The sequence below is a fragment of the Triticum urartu genome, chromosome 2 (genome assembly GCF_003073215.2).
Source record: "Triticum urartu cultivar G1812 chromosome 2, Tu2.1, whole genome shotgun sequence".
NCBI classification, from domain to species: Eukaryota; Viridiplantae; Streptophyta; class Magnoliopsida; order Poales; family Poaceae; genus Triticum; species Triticum urartu.
Genome location: NC_053023.1, coordinates 353982938 through 354000034, shown reverse-complemented (window position 1 = coordinate 354000034; position 17097 = coordinate 353982938). Strand labels below are relative to the sequence as shown.

At 45.1% G+C, this 17097-nt stretch overlaps 1 protein-coding gene across 1 annotated transcript; it reads left to right on the top strand.

Annotated features, from left to right (window-relative positions):
- Positions 1-1038: 1038 nt before the first annotated feature.
- Positions 1039-11599, top strand: LOC125537277 (ultraviolet-B receptor UVR8). The gene is made up of 6 exons (XM_048700566.1): positions 1039-1827; positions 3208-3417; positions 3501-3611; positions 5131-5499; positions 5588-5695; positions 10946-11599. Exons 1-6 carry the CDS (start codon positions 1516-1518, stop codon positions 11288-11290), a joined length of 1455 nt encoding a protein of 484 aa, XP_048556523.1. The 5' UTR covers positions 1039-1515; the 3' UTR covers positions 11291-11599.
- Positions 11600-17097: the final 5498 nt, after the last annotated feature.

Genomic DNA, 17097 nt, shown 5'->3' with positions numbered 1-17097 from the left:
CAATTGTTCCATGGCCAGAAGTTCGTGGGCACTGTCTGATGAAGACCTTGTTGATCAGATGATCCAGTTTGACTGCGACAACGCGAAGGAATGGATATTCAAAATAAATGCGGTACTGCCGGATGACCATTTTGTACGTATGGTGATCACCCTCTGGGTGGTCTGGAGCGCGTGAAGAAAGGCGATCTATGAGGACATATTCCAGAGCCCTATGTCAACGCATATGTTCATCCAAGCGCAGCTAAACGACCTCCAAATCATCAAGAAGCCGGAGCAGAGGACCGTAAATGCAAGAACAGAGAGACCCATGAGTTGGCAGCCACCACTGGGAGATTGTGCAAAAATAAATGTTGATGCAGCTACAAGGGGCACGGCAAAAGCAGGGTCGGCCGTCGCAGTATGCAGGGACAAAGACATGCGTTTTTTTGGGGCCTCTGCCTAAGGGTATTCATGGTCCTACTACCTTAGAAGCTTTGGCGGTCAGAGAGTCGTTGGCGCTAGCAGAGGACCTGAACTTAAACTCCATCCATGTGGCGTCTGACTACAGGGTAGTGATCGACGACATCAAGCAAAAGCATGGAGCAAGTTATGGTGCAATCATACATGAAATCATAGATCATGCCATTAGTTTCAATACTTGTATTTTTGTTCATGAATTTAGGAGCTCGAACTTCGAGGCTCACGGTCTTACGAAACACGCATTGCAGTTAGGGCTTGGCCGCCATGTCTGGTTAGACATTTAGCGAACTTCCATTCGTCTTTATAAACATTATGACGGTTTAAATAAAAAGCTTCGTGGAGTGTCAAAAAAATCTGAGGCGATAGTGGCGGCCACGCCGAGGCCGAGCCACGTCGTCCTCCGCGCACCCACCGAACCGATCAACGAACATTCTTTCCTTCCCACTGACACCGCATCGCTCCCTGGAAACACTCACTGACATGTTGCCGAAGCCACGATCGGCCCTACTGCGCAGGCGCAGCGAGGCTTCACGCCAAGTCGTCAGGCGCAGCGAGGCTTCACGGCATTCTATTCTCTCTCTCTCTTCCCCTTCCTTGCTTCCTGTCGGTTCGTGTTCGTCCGTATCCTTTTTGCGTGCGTACAAATATATACTGGCCAAATTTCTCGGAAAGGAGCCCCTTCCCTTCCCCGCTTCAATTCCCACCTCCGACCAACCGATTCTTATCCAGTTTCTGCTTCTGCCGATTCGATTCAATTCAATTCGGCCCTTCCTTGCCCGATTGGATTTGGATTCGATCCGCTGTTGCTGGTTCGAGCTTCCAGCGGGGGACCTGGAATCTGGTGGATCTGATTTGGTTTCTCCGCTCCGCTTCACCGGCCCGCAGCAAATCGGTCGCTACTCCGCGGATTAGCCTCTCTTAGTTTTCCTTCTGCTTTCCTACCATTTCGATACGCTCGTCCGGATCTTTGGATGATTCCAATCGATTTCGCACCAAAACCGCCGATTTTTCACCCCAAGGACAGCGATTCCTCCTCGTAGCTGTGGCGGTGGATCCATGGCTGGGGAGAAGTCGCCTCGCGCTTTCTCCATGGAAGAGTTACCGGGCCACCTCATCGGGGAGGTACTGAGCTCCGGCAGGCTCGCCGCTGGTGACCTCGCCAGGCTTGAGGGTACCTGCCGCGCCCTCCGTCCTCTCGCTGAGCAAGCCGCCTCGCGGTTATGCGCAGCGCGCATGGCCTGCTCCGTCATTGGGCCTGCGGCTCGTGGGGAGCTCCTCGCAAGATGTGGCGGTAGCTGGAAGAAGGTGCTGAGGTTCCTGCAGTCAGTGGAGCAATCCTTCGACACCGTACATACCTCGTCCGGCAACGTGAGGACCCTTTCTCTCATTTACTACTGATATAACATAGGGAAAATGCAACCTTTTTGGGGGGTAGAGATGTTGGTCGTAATGATTGGGTTCACTGGGTTTACATTTACACATATGGGAATTGGGATAAATTAGAGATACATTCGGTCATGCATGGCTCAAGGTATTCTGAGTAACCAAAGTAGGAAAAGAGCACACACCCACATTTGGCTTAAAGTGGGACGCATCATATTCATCATAAGACAGTGAACAGTAAAAACTAATTCATGATGAGAAACTTAGTAACCTTTCTGTCGTATGCACTCCTATGGCATATAATGCTACCATGGACATGACATGAAATCAGATGCAATCATTTCGAAATGATTTATTATGATGGCCTCTTGGTAAATTCTGTTGCCAATTCGTTCTACTCCCTCTGTTCCAAAATAGATGATTCAACTTTATACTAACTTTAATACAAAGTTGGGTCATCTATTTTGGAACGGAGGGAGTATGTTTTAAGGTTTCTTACATTTTAAGCATGCATGTGCAACACACGTATAACTCTAGGAAAAAATTGAGCCATCCATCTTGCATCAAGAGAACCCTTGTACTTTGGACAACACACATCTAATAGTTTACTCGTGCCATTCTCCAACCCTGTCACGCTCTATTTCCAAGCATATTTTCTTCCATTTCATATCAAACAAACATTTTGAGAAACATTGTGATATGGTTGTTCACTCCAGCCAGTGACATGACATGGGTCGACTTTGCTCTTCCCTAGCATATACTAATAAGCATTGTAATCGTTTATAGGGTTTTCCCATGTATGAACTCACAAATAATCAGCCAGAGCCCATGTCCACTTGAAAGGTAACCACAACCCTCCTGTGGGCACTTGAAAGGTGTATCCACGTTTGGAATGCTCTGGTGGCAAGCATATCAAGATACTCATGGAAAGAAGTTTGGCTTTTTCCTTGACCTGACCATATCCCACAAGTATCCAGAATGTTTGCCACATGACTGACCATGCACATGTTCTTGTGGACAAGACTGTTCGGGCTTTTTGTTGAATTTCATGCGTATTAGGTTGTTTTGGAGGGGGGCAGAAGTGTTCTTCTGGGCTTGCTACTTTTACGTAGAAAAATGTAGCCTTCTTCCTTGCGGAGTTAATAATATGTTGAACTTGTTGTGATTGACACTTTTTGGTATGTTTGCCAATAAGTAAATGAATTAGCTAGGAAGTTATTTCTTTTTTGTCTACAACTTGTTTTGTTATTTTTTATTGGCAGTGGCTTCTTTAGTATGGCACTGAAATGGTTGTAATTTTCTGATATTAGAAAATCATGTCCAAATTGGCTTCTTATCTATGTGAACATGTTGTATTGTTTCCAGATGCAAGTAGCGACAGGGAGATATCACACGCTCTTAGTCCATGACTCTTCGGTCTATTCTTGTGGGTCCAGTTTGTGTGGTGTGCTAGGACATGGTCCTGATACTACACAGTGTGTGGCATTCAGTCGGGTTTCCTTCCCGTCGCTTGCCCGTGTTGTTAATATATCCGCCTTTCACAACCATGCTGCTTTCGTTACAGAGTCTGGGGAGGTAACTGCATGGACACTACATATTTCTTAATGATATAATTTTGTTACTTTTGACTTACTGTTTAAAGTTAATTCTCTAAGCAGGTGTTCACCTGTGGAGATAATTCATCAGCTTGCTGCGGTCATGGGGATGTGGGGCGAACTATATTTCGGCCAACCCAAATACTAGCCCTTAAAGGAATTTCCTGCAAGCAGGTAAATCTTGTTATGTTGGTCAGCCGTCAAATGTGGAGTCTTATCACTTAATTAGAGCCCTAGTTGATTAAGCAACTTTGTTAGGAAAGAGTCCGTGTAAAGATCATATTAGAGTTTGAATAGATTTGCCAGCTTGTTGGTCAAGTATCATCTACCATATAAAGGGGCGACTCAATGAAGGGGAGAAGAATATTGTTGTTTACTTTTCAGTAATTAGGGTTGTGTCTAGTAGGTCCTTTCAATTTGGTATCAGATCTATCTGCAATGGCAGGCGAAGAAATCTAGATCGAGGTTGTGGAGCAGATGAAGATCATCAGGAAGCAATTGGAGACCTTCACACGGCAATGAGTGAGGACCAGGCGCCCCTCGCTGCGCTGGTGCAGCACGTGATGACGCTCGAGCAACATTCGCCGGCCCTGCCCCTGCTACCAGATTCCGCGACTGCAGCAGCCGCCCGCGCCGCCGCCTCCGTGTCCTTGGTTCTCCTCCCCAGCAATGACGCGCTCCTGGTGCTTCCCCTCACCAACAGCACCTCTGCCCCCCCTCGCAGCTGCCCCCTAATATCAAATCCCATCCTATTTCCCTCCCAATTTTGCCGCCCACCTACCAGTAGCAGCCCTACCATGAACAGCTTTACAGCAGCAGCTGCCGCAGAGCGCCGCTGCCTTCCCGTCTCCACCTGCCAACCAATTTCATACACTGTTATGGCCACGCCCCCCTCCACAATCCATCCATGGGTCCCGCCCATCACCTCTCGTCCGCTCCTGCCTAACCATCACGCAGGCTCAGGTTCTGGTTCCAGCGTGCCTGCCTTCCACAAGCTTGACATCCCAGCATATGATGGCTCAGTTGATCCTCCTGGTTGGCTCAATAGGTGCGAGCAGTTTTTTCATGGACAGCGCAAGGAAGATGACGACAAGGTCTGGACTGCAGCCTACCACCTCAGCAGTGACGGTCAATTCGGGTACTTGCAGCTCGAGCGTGATTTCGGCATGCCAACATGTTCAGTTAGGGCTGTCACTTCGTGCAAATCCCTTGGGCGAGTTTGCGCGTCTGCCATTCACTTCCTTGTTCGTAGACTACTCCAGCAGATTTCTAGTGCTCATGTGTCACAACAATGAGCCCTTGACAACCTACGGCTTCTTCGATGCCGCAGAAGATTGATGTTCCTCTTCTAGTTCTTACTTCTTAGTCATGCGCCATCAACATGTCTGCAGGATCTTGAAAATCAGCTTCACATGTATATATCCCTTTTGGTTTGCTAAACCACCTGATCCCTGTCTTTCACCCTTGGTACTAACTCTGATTTCAGTTACATGTTAAATCAACATGTTGGTTGTCATATGTGGGATTTGTGTAATTTTTGTTACTGATTATTATTTCCATGTGCATGTGCTATTTTCAAATTGTTCCATTGATTTATCAAATTGCTTAGCTCTTGTTCCAAGTGCTCAATTTCAGTTCCCCTTTTCTTTGTGATGCACAGCCCTAGTTTCATGTTATCTTGTTGTTTTCACAGGTTGCTACTGGTCTAAGTTTCACTGTGATACTTACGAGGAAGGGGCTAGTGTATACATGTGGAAGTAACACACATGGCCAGCTTGGTCATGGTGACACTACAGACAGGGCTGCTCCAAAGATTGTTGAATTATTCAAAGGTCCCAGTCCAGTGGTGCAGGTTGCAGCTGGTGCAAGCTATACATTTGCTGTGACTGATGATGGGACAGTTTATTCTTTTGGGTCTTGTACTAACTTCTGTCTTGGACATGGGGATCAGCACAATGAACTTCTTCCACGTGCAATCCAATCATTTAAGAGGAGGAACATTCTTGTTGTCCGTGTATCCGCTGGAGATGAGCATGCTGTAGCTCTTGATGCGCTGGGATATGTGAGTATATTGTTCAATGGACTTTCAACTATGTTTTTTGACTTCTATACACTCCAGACAGAAGTAAAAGTCGGATTTTTCTCTCCAGGTCTATACATGGGGTAGAGGCTACTGTGGAGCATTAGGTCATGGTGATGAAAATGATAAAACTAGCCCAGAATTGATTGCCGGCCTGAAGGGTCAAGTTGCTGTACAGGTCCGTTGAATTTGTTTACACAACACTTTCCTCCTGACTTCACTAAAGCATAGAAGAATATATTTTTTGTACTTGATTTGATCAAATTATCTAGCTGGGAAAAAGTAGTGTTATGCATTTTTCTGGAAGAAGGTCCAAAGCGATATCGGACTGAGGTTGCCTGTTGCAACTACTTAACTCATCCCACGTGTTAAAAAAGGAAGAGCTATGCAGGAAATACCTGGCCTGGTACCTCTCGGTTCCACCCCCCCCCCCCCCCCCCCCCCCCCCCCACCCCACCCTGTTGTCTGACCATTCAATGGTCTGGAGATATGTGCAACATTTAGTACACCAAGTTGTATTCCTCACATATTCCCCTTTTTTGATATTGAATATTCCTTTTTAATTGCGCCTTGGGCCCTTGCTCATAATGTATTTGTTGACGTATGATTGTCGAAACCAGGGTTCAGTGGAGACCCCCTTTTAGTTGTTCGGCCAGGGGCTAAAAACAATCCCAAAGTTCTAGGCTGCACGCATCAGTGTTTGGTACTTGATGGAGGCAGCAGCCCTAGTCAGGGCGCTAGAGCCAGTCAAAAAGTAGTTCATGGAAGCAGTAGCCCGGGTCAGGGTGTCAGAGCCATAGTCAAAAAGTGGCATTGTATTGTCGTGCCAGTCTGATCAGCTGCCCCTCTTATCGTGCGGGGTATCGCGATACCGCCTTGCGACAGCATCATCATTCCCCTAGAATACATAGCGTGCAGCGGGATACGGTCGATAGCCTGCTTCGCATTAAATGTGCCGCGGGCAAATTCACTTTTACCCAACCCAACCGCTTGAGCCCAGGGTAGCCACGCTTGGAGGCTTTGGCCGTGCTCGGTAGCCTGGTGGTGCTCAAATACATCGAGGTGCCACCGCTCATTTAGCTGTGCGAGGTGTTATGCTCGGGGCATTTCTTCAACTCTTGTGAATGATTTATGATTTGCTTGATTTTGGCTGATAGCATAACTCGGAGCATTTCTTCAACTCTTATAAATGATTAATGATTTGCTTGATTGGCTCGTAGCATAACTGGACGAGGCCAAGCTTCAACATATTTTTGGGAGGCCCATTTTGGTGTGCTCGGGAGGGGGGGGGGCTGTTTTTGAGTACACTGACAATATTTACCACCGTGCATGGCAATATACACCAACCTCCATCTACTTTTTAGACTACTCATAGTGGGAGTAATAATATAGTAACATGCATGCTACATAGGCAAAAAAGATGACGTGGCAAGTAATTAAAGAGGAGAGACAAATGGATTAACATAAGAGCATGGTTAATAGTATAGCCAACAACCGACTATATAAAGTTGCCATGTCACATATAGTCAACCTAATTGCCAACATGTATAGTAGCTAGTTGCTAAGTAGTAGTCCCTCCGTCCCAAAATAAGTGTCTCAACTTCTCAACTTTGTACTACTAAGGTTGAGACACTTATTTTGGGACGACGGGAGTACTATTTTTTAATGCATGGCCCACTTCACACTCTCACATTGTTTCTTGGAGTCTGTGTTGCAGCCGGCTGTTAATCTACAGCCTGCTTCACTTCTCTCTCTTCTCTCTCATCCAACTCAGCAGAAATATAATAATTTAATCCTTGCAGCCTGCTGACTGTACTTGCTCTAAGAGAATGGTTAATAGTATAGCCAGCTGATGGCTATATGACTTCGCCATGTCATCTATAGCCAATCTTATAGCCGGCAAGTATAATAGTTACACATAAAGTTGTGCTACTTATTAATACATGTCCCACTTCCCACTCTCACATAGTGCCTAGGAGCACGTGCTGCAGCTGGCTCTTATTCTGTAGCCAGCTCCTCTTCTCTCCTCTTCTCTTCCCTCCATGTCATCAGGAAAATAATATTTTAATTCTTATAGCCTGCTTACATAAGCTTATTGTACTTGCTCTAATGTGTTACCATCACATAGCGCTTCCCAATGAAAAATGATTACAAAAGTAATAAATGAAGGTCTCTATGTTATCACACACATGATACTACCCACTATGGAAGTACCCCCTACGTTCACAAATATAAGATGTTTTGGATATTTCAATATGGAGTACATACAGATAGAAATGAATGAACAAACACAGTAAAACGCATCTATATACATTTGATTCAGAAAGAAGTTAGAGCACCTTATATTTGTGAACAGAGGCAGTACTAACATATAGACTAGTAACATATGCATATTACTAGTGTAAGTTATTCACCACTATGACCAGCCTTAGGGTATTTGCAAAGTGGACCCTTAAATCACCCACATACATTCGCTGTCCTGATGCAGTTTGCCTTCCAACGCCGCCCCGCATCGGTCCGCGGATCAGTCCACTTGTCAAACCGCTGCCATGTAGGACCACGAGTCTCCGACACCCTCGGCCCACCCAACCCCGCGTCTCCATCTCTTGCGGGGCTTTGCGGGAGTCCGGACCGCTGCCATGTAGGACTCTGAGTCTCCGACACCCTCGGGCCACCCAACCCCGCGTCTCCATCCCATCCCTCTTTCTCTACATCCGCTTCCTCCCTCGCCGCCGCCGCCGCTGCTCTACACCCCTGACGGCGGCCAAGCCCTCTCTGGACCTCCGCGACCTCCGCCGCTCCTGTCGCTTTGCCTATGACGTTGGTCCACAACTCTCGTCCGTTTGCCGCACAGGTATCATCTGCCCCTACGGGGGTCACCACACCCGGCAAGTGTTTGGTGAAATACCCATGCTAAAGTTTTTGCCTGTTTGAGGATTCAAGAGTACTTATACGAGCACTCGTTGAGTTGTCTGACGAGAAGGATTATGCGGATGAAACGGCGATGATGCAAGCGGTCCTTGCAGACGCAGAGCGTGCGGAAGAGCATGTTCTCAATTTCAAGGGATCGATCAAGGAGACAAGGATCATCAAGCATTGAACTGGAATAGGGCACGGGGCCATTTGATGCCGATGGACGACTACTTTGCCCCTGATGCCTTATTCGCGAACAATTTTCGCCGGCGCTTTCAGGATGCGAAAAAATGTCTTTGATCCCCTCTACAATGGTGTCCGGTCCTACAATGATTACTTCATCTTGAGGAAGGATCCCGTAGGAAGAATTGGATTCTCTGGTTACCAGAGGTGCATGGCTGCATTGCAGATGCTTGTATATGGCACAGCCGCAGATTCATGGGACGAGTACCTCCGGATGTCTGAGAGCACATGTGGAGATGCCATGGTCAGATTTGTATTGCGGCGGTCGAGGTGTTTGGACCTTAGTACTTGAGAGAACCAACTGTCGCCGACACTGAAAGGATCTTGGCAATGTTGGAAGCAAGAGGGTGGCCAGGTTTGCTCTGATCTCTTGATTGCATGCACTGGAGGTGGAAGAATTGCTCAAAAACTCTACAAATGGAAGAATTGCCCAAAGCCCTACAAGGGCAATTTGAGAGCCATGTTAAGAAGCCCACCATCATTCTTGAAGCAGTTGCATCACATGACCTCTGGATTTGGCACACTTTCTTTGGCATGTCCGGGTCTCACAATGACATCAATGTGCTGTAGCGGTCTCCATTGTTTGCTAGTTTGACTGAAGGGCAAGCTCCTCCTTGCAACTATACAGTCAATGGGCATCAGTACAATGACCATGGGTTACTATCTGATCGACGGTATCAATCCTCCGTGGACTACGTTAGTCAAGACCATCTATGTTGCAGTTGGTTAGAAAAGAGCTCACTTTGCCCAAAGACAAGGAGTTAGAAAGGATGTGGGGAGGGCATCTGGAGTGCTCCAAGCCGGTTTTGCAGTGTTCGTGGACCTGCTAAACAATGGGATCAGGAGACCTTGTGGGAGGTGATGACATGCTGCATGATCATGCACAAAGATGATCGTGGAGGATGAGGTGAAGATGTTGAAGATGTTGCCGGAGGTCTGGAATTTGAGAACATGGGTGATCCTATCCAACTTTCAGATCAGAATCCGGCCATGTTTGATGAGTTTATTCAAATGCATCAACAAATTCGGCATCGAGCAACTCATGAGCAGCTCAAGGAGATTTGATTGAGCATCTGTGAGTGGTTAAATGGACAACTCGAGCATCTGATCGAGTTGAATTCAAGTTTTAACTATTTTATTTGAAAACTTAGTTGGATTGTACTCCCTCTGTAAACTAATATAAGATCAGTGATCTAAAAGATCTTATATTAGTTTATAGAGGGGGTAATATTTAAATTAAAAGTACTGTTGCATTTGAATATTTTCATTCATCAAAGATTTGATATTCTTTTATTTTGAGCTTGCGGACTTACCGGCCCATTTTTGGGGGCGGCGTTGGAGATGCCCTTAGCTTCTTTCGCAGAAGAACCACAATACTGCATTTAATGAGAGAAGGTCGAACATTGTACTTAAAAGTAGCAGGAACCAAAGCAACAACTACTAGTAGCAGACCTCAATTAGTGTTCATATTTTGTTTTAACACTAATTTAGACTACAGAACAATCACAAATAAAGTTGAATCTATTTGAATTTCTTTCTAGTCATATTACTACTAATAAGTTTAATAGTGTACCATTCATAAGTCTATGTTGAAAGTAGAAAATGGTTCCAAAAATTTACATTTCTGGAACCAACAATTTTTTTGAGTTTTGAATCTCGCAATATAGGTCTTTTCCAATTCGTCTTCTAGTCAGGAGAGTGATGTTTGAAATTTGCTACATAATCCATATTTAGTTAATCATTGAGGAAACCATTTTAGTGAAACATCTAGTCAGGAGAGTGATGTTTGAAATTTGCTACATAATCCATATTTAGTTAATCATTGAGGAAACCATTTAGTGAAACATCAAAACTATTGGAGCATCTGCACCAATTCATTTAATGGATGTTTGACTGTATGGACAAGTTTCAGCATCTTCTCCTTATCCTATCTGTCGGGAATCCATTAGTTGCAACAAGAGCCCTGCTGGGGAGTAATTGTTTGTCAGATGTATTCCCTTTCGTATTTGTATATAACTGTCCAGGTATTGAATTATGTCTTACTTCATGCACGAATCAGAAAGTATCTCAGTGCTGTCCAGATTTCATGGGCGGCATTTACCAGCCGGTTCCGAACGTGCCCGTCCAGTGCTATGCTTGGCTTAAAGTTCATGTAAAGCATGAGACTGAAGTTGCATGTTCTAATGAAAATGTCGTTATCTTCCCATACTTTTACCAGCATAATTACACAAGTTTCATATGTAAAAGCTTTTGTGTTCGTGAATTTGGACAGGTATGTGCAAGAAAGAGAAAGACCTTTGTTCTCACTGATGAAGGCTCAGTTTTTGCATTTGGATGGATGGGCTTTGGGAGTTTAGGGTTTCCTGACCGCGGATCATCTGACAAAGTGATGCAGCCTCGCGTTCTCGACAGCCTGTCTGGTCATTATGTCTCTCAAATAAGCACTGGACTATACCATACTGTTGCAGTGACAAATAAAGGTATCGTGTTTGGTTTTGGAGACAATGAGCGGGCGCAACTTGGGCAGGAATTCATTCGTGGGTGTTTGAGACCTACAGAGATAATGTTTGACAAAAGTAGTATTGAGGATATAGCCATTGCAGCGCCTAGTGGGTAAGTTCAATGCCAAGATTGCCATTATACAAAAGTGGCGATTGCAGCCCCTGTCGGGTATATTCAAGGCTGAGATTACCATCTTATAGTCAATAATAATGAGCATATGTTTTCATCTCCTTAACTGTATTTTGTACTTAGATTTTTCAGTGTTCTGTGAGAATTTGAGTAAACAAGAGATGTGCAGAAATGGAAAGTGTTGTAGTTAAAAGAGCATATAGTAAAGTAATTTGGCAAATGTATTAAATACTTGAACATGGTATGATTTTGTATATAAAATTGTTGGTGTGATTAACGTTTCCCATTTTATTTCTTTCCTTTTGTTTGGCTCTATCTACTGTTTGAAGCCTTTCTCTTTTTTTTTGAAACATTGCTTGATAGCTTGATTCTCTTGCCTGTACTGCTTACAATGATTTGTTATCTTCTGTTTACTATTTACCGATTGATGTGTACGTTGGTGTGTGGTAACGAAAGAAGTGCGTGATATTGTGTACACTACAAGGGAAGATATGACATGAAATTGCCATGTTTTTGTGGCTTAAAGGAGGAATTTGTGCAAAAATGCTGTTTGGAGGCCGAGCTCCATGTAGCTCGCTATCCTGGTCGTCAGGAATTGCATCCTGCTGCTGCAGCGTGGCATTAATGTTATGTATTCGAGCTCACAGCTATACGCCCCCACACCGTATTATGTATTTTTCTACAGTAGCATCCCATGTCGTCCAGAGCTCGCTGGCAGGCTGGCATGTCATGTGTTCGAGCTCACAGCTATACGCCCCACACCGTATTATGTATTTTTCTACAGTACCAGAGCTCGCTGGCAGGCTGGCAGTGCTAGCGAGCTCACACACACTGATGAAAATGGGCATGCGCGGGCTCTCATGTTCACAGCCGGTGTAGCCAGCCAACTGGAATCCAAACGTTGGGGTTTACGATCTGACCGTTTTGGGAATCCGGCTGCTTGGAAATCATCTATTTATACCGCAGAAGAACAGGAGCAGCTGTGTCCATTTCAGCACAGCCAAAGCTTTTGACTCTTCTGAACCTCTCCCCATAACCGTAGTCATGGCGTCTTCTTATTCCTCGGCTCGTTTTAGAGACTGTTTCTACAGTATTAACAAAGGGCGACATAGCCAAATGCATACCACCGGTAAACAACACTGAAATTAAGTTTTTTCAGACTTTAGCCAGGTTGCTGCATGTGTTCCTGTGCCCTGTTAACCCACATTTTGAGCAGCAAGGAGATTTCCTAGGTGCCTTTGGCACATCCCCCGAGCAAGGCATGTTGTGCTCTTGTGTCCCTGAACTCCGCATACATAACATAATCTACTCTTTGATGGTTCCTCGTATGGAGCTTTGTCGCGGCTAGTCGTGGCCTTGTGGGTACGCCCAGCCGGTCGTTTCCTTGACGGCGTCGGGAACACATCGGATGCTTGCAAAATGGTGCTTAAACTCAGTTCGGCCAAAGTGCTGCTTGTTACCAACGCTAGAGCCGGCTGAATCTGTAGCCAACTCTATATCAGACAAACCAAGCCCATCCCTCATGGCGGCAACTGGCTCGACCAACACTTTGACATCTCGCATTTTCTCCATAGCAAGTGCACATGCTTCCACATTGCTGTCGCCTAACTTACCGGCATCAAGCGCTAGCAGGTACAAAGTGTTGCGTTGATGAGAAGAATACTTCAGCGTTCCATGATCCTTCTGGCAGCGCAGATACTCTGGCAGTAGTATATCTCTTGCATCTCTAGTCCATTGCCTGAGCACATGCTTCGCAGGGAGCTCATGCAATTTCAGGTGTATCACGACCTGAACATTAGCAGTCAAAAAACACATCAATTTTCTAGTGACTTTTATCCATGCCCATCTAGAGAAAGTGATTGTAAGTAAGGAAGAGGATCTGGGGCGCCTACCTTAAGTGCATGGCTGCAAACCATTCCATAGTGCTCGAATGTCCACACTCGCACCCGAACTCATCAGCCGACTCGCTCACGGAAATCACAAACTCATTCTTGCACCACTTTTCCCTCGACTGAAATTTGATGTGCCTAGCAATGTACTCCAAATGTGGCTTGACTTCTACTAGATCATACAACCCACGTTCATACAGGGCTTCACCAAAATTTTCAAACATTGTCGTGGTATAAACCTGCGATGCATGTACCTCTTTTGGGATATTTTGCTTCAGGACAACCCCTCCCTGCAAATGACAACCACATCAAAATGAAATCAGTTTCGATAAGCATCTTCTTATTGTAATGACAACAATGCAACATCACCCAAATACACGGAGACATATTCGAACTTACTAGTTTTGTCCTTTTTTCCTGGTAACTTTCTTCTGAGTCACGGTCAAATTGCATTTTTCTCATACTGCCTGATGAACAAGTGCATGGGGCACCCTGGTGGTACATACCCTTTCAGTAGGTGGTTTGCACTCTCGCTTCTCTGCCTACACAATCTCCTGCATGCATTTTTTCCGGTGTACATTCAGACGGCCTTCCAGGAATACATATTGTAAAACTCGTAGCCTTCTTCGACAGAATCAAAACTAGTCCCAATCGATGGATTGACAACATTTTCAGATTTTTTATCGACATATGCATGGACAGAAGCTTCAAGGGCAGGCATCCTTGAAGGGCTCGGCTCCCTCTCATCCTTTGCCTTCCCAACTCTGACCCTGCAAACAATGGCACACCAAGCAGTCAGTAATCAAGTTCAATGAGGAACAACAAATTAAGTGGTGACGATAGTTTTTACTGCCCAATACATGAAACGAGGGATGGATACGGTGCTCCAATACACTTGGTGTTATACATCAAAAATCAACGAATAGTCGTGGGAACATAATTACCGAACATATATATGTGGCTATAAAATCATCAGGAACAGATTCAGAAAATCTTCATTTCAACAAACAAAAAAGGCAGATGGCGGCGTCCATCCAGTGTGCAAAAATCATCCATTTTTATGAACAGATGCATTAGCCATGACATAACATCTATTTTCTTTTTAATGTAAATATGATTATTCCTAGCGCGCTGCCCTCCCATGTTGCTACTACAATATCGTTTACTTTTTCAGGTTTTTGCAATACTCATACTGGTGACTAATTTCAGTTTGGATGAACAACATTTGGAACAAAACTATCAGCAAAAATTGAGAAGCATATATTTGAGGAAAAATCACCAACAAAAAGCGAAACAGTTTCATGGTGATAAATAACAAAATCACCTCCTGGTCCAAGAAGATTGATTTGCATTGGTTACTCCCACACCCTCCTCATCTGCACCCTGGTCCGCGGCATCAGACGCAATATTTGAATCACCTATCTCGCAGGAATCACCCATCCCTTCGCCTCCAAGATCATATGAGCCGCACACCCCCCTCCCAGTGCGCACTGTTTCACCAATATCCTCGGCCCCTTCGTAATCCATGCGGCTTCCAGCTGGTCCTATCGGCACAGAAGAAATCAGGTCCTCCTACGCATCGCCAATTCCACTCGTGTCGCCCTCAGCCAATTGTGCGCCGGCAACTAGATCTCTTAAGACAACTCCGGCATCGAAACGCAGTACAAGCCTGCACAGAGAAACGGGAACCACCCAGATCTGAGTTTAGAAGAACAAGATGGGAGGAAACTTGAATCCAGATCGACTTCTAGCTCCAATCCAAACCCACTAGCAGGAAACTAGGCGAGAAATAGGAATTTTTTTAGAAGATTACCCTGCTCCAGATTCCTCGAAGAAGAACTCCATTCATGGCGAGAATCGACAATCACCCAGGTGCGGTATGTATGTTCTGCTTCTTGGTCGACTACCCAAGCACGACCACGCACCGCTTAATGAGAGTCGATGTCATTGAACGGGCCCAGTAGATACATTTATTTCCCATACCACAAACACTTGCGACAACCCGTCTAGTGGGCCAAATTTAACGCCGCCCAGACGGAACAGCTGTTCTCGCGAGGTAGCTGCGAAATCGTAGGCCCACGTAGAAATCCTGAACAGGAGCAGGCGGCACTGCTGTATATCTACCAAAATAGAAGTCATATATATAGTAAAAAGGGCAGAGACCACGCATCACGACGCCAGAACTAGCGACGGAGATAGCAGCCTCCATGCAACTCGTCCGCCAAAACGCCCTTCTCGAATTTGTGCTACTAGTTGCTGGAGCAACCCATATTATCTCTCAATTTTCTTTGGTGATCTCTAAAAAATATAAAATAATTCATGCATGTGAAAAATTCCATCCAATAACATCATTTGTGACCTAGATAAAAAGTAGACAAATTTTCATCATGTGCAGATGTATGTCAGCAAACACAAAGCAGTAACGCCCAAAATTTTGTGGATGATGAGTAGATGGTAAGATATGGATGTATGGGTGGATCCCTATTCTTTATTATTATTATTATTATTAGAGAGAAAAAGAGTTTATAGATCAAGCACCAAACATATATGCTTTATATAATTTAGTTACCTCATAAGGCCCTGATCGAAGCCACACAACAATGCACTTTCTCTTTCTGTAAAGATTAGGGTTGTGGGAAACTGATCGACACCCTAATACGGGTGTGGCACTTTTGTATATATAGGGGTATATCGTGTGTACAAATACAATATACAGTTATGTACAGAAGCTATGTATAAATACAGTCTAACATCCTTCCTCAATCTTAACCGTGGCTTGAAGTACATAGCAAGTTAAGATTGTGTCTTCAATCTTCGAACTGAGGCTGTGGAAGTGGCTTCGTGAAGATGTCAGCAAGTTCCCCTTTGAAAGAGATAAACTTGATACGAAGAAGCTTCTGCGTGACACGTTCCCTCATAAAATGATAGTCAACTTCAATGTGCTTGGTTCAAGCATGAAAGACTGGATTGGATGAAAGATAGGTCGCACCAATATTGTCACACGAAAGGACTGGTGGTTGATCTTGAGATACTCCCAACTCTCTCAACAGAGTCTGTACCCAGATAAGCTCAGCTGTGGCATTAGCAACTGCCTTATACTCTGCTTTAGTGCTATTGCGAGAAACTATGGCTTGCTTGCAAGCTGTTAGAATAAATCCGAGGCCACAAGCAATCACATGAGATACGACACCGAGATTTGTTAACGAGGTTCACCATCATGGCTACATCCCCGGGGCCCGACTACGGGCGCTCCTCCCCATGACACCACTACAATACCGCACCCCGGCCGCCCGGGCGCCGGCACACGCCGTCGGCTCCCTCGCGTGCCTGTGCTATTATGTTGACATAAGTTACATCGTCTGTCTACCCCCGATATATATGAGAGGCTCAGGATACAAGTGTCCTATTAAGACACAACTCCTACCTTGTCAACACACAGTCCAAAACCAAGTCCAACTGTAACCTACCTTGTACAATAATATTCGACACAACTCTAACAAACTCCACCTTGGTGAATATTCTTCACCACCTTGAATTCATCCATGCGTCGAACCTCCATGTACATTGGACTTGAGATACGCCATGAGCACCACTGCTACTCCCAGACTCCATGTGACTCCACCTACAACTGACTCCATGTGACTCCACCTACAACTGTAGTCCCTTCTCATCTTCACAGTCAACACTCGAGCAAAATTAAGTTCCTCATTACTCTACTTTGTGCTCCCAACTTTTGGAGAATCCATTCTACGCCATCACACACCGACCATTGTCTGTGTGAAAGTGAACAACTCACATATTGGACGCCACATATAATAGTTATCTGAACTCAACGTCATTGCTCTTTCTTGACTGCTTGTCTGAAACTTGGAGGAATTTCACCGTTGCCCTGTGTCACCCCAAG

Excerpts from the sequence above, each read along its gene's own strand:
- LOC125537277 (XM_048700566.1), top strand. The coding sequence starts at position 1,516 with ATGGCTGGGGAGAAGTCGCCTCGCGCTTTCTCCATGGAAGAGTTACCG. Across the intron at positions 3,612-5,130 it reads AAGGAATTTCCTGCAAGCAG|GTTGCTACTGGTCTAAGTTT; the intron begins GTAAATCTTGTT and ends TTGTTTTCACAG. Across the intron at positions 5,500-5,587 it reads CTCTTGATGCGCTGGGATAT|GTCTATACATGGGGTAGAGG; the intron begins GTGAGTATATTG and ends TTTTCTCTCCAG.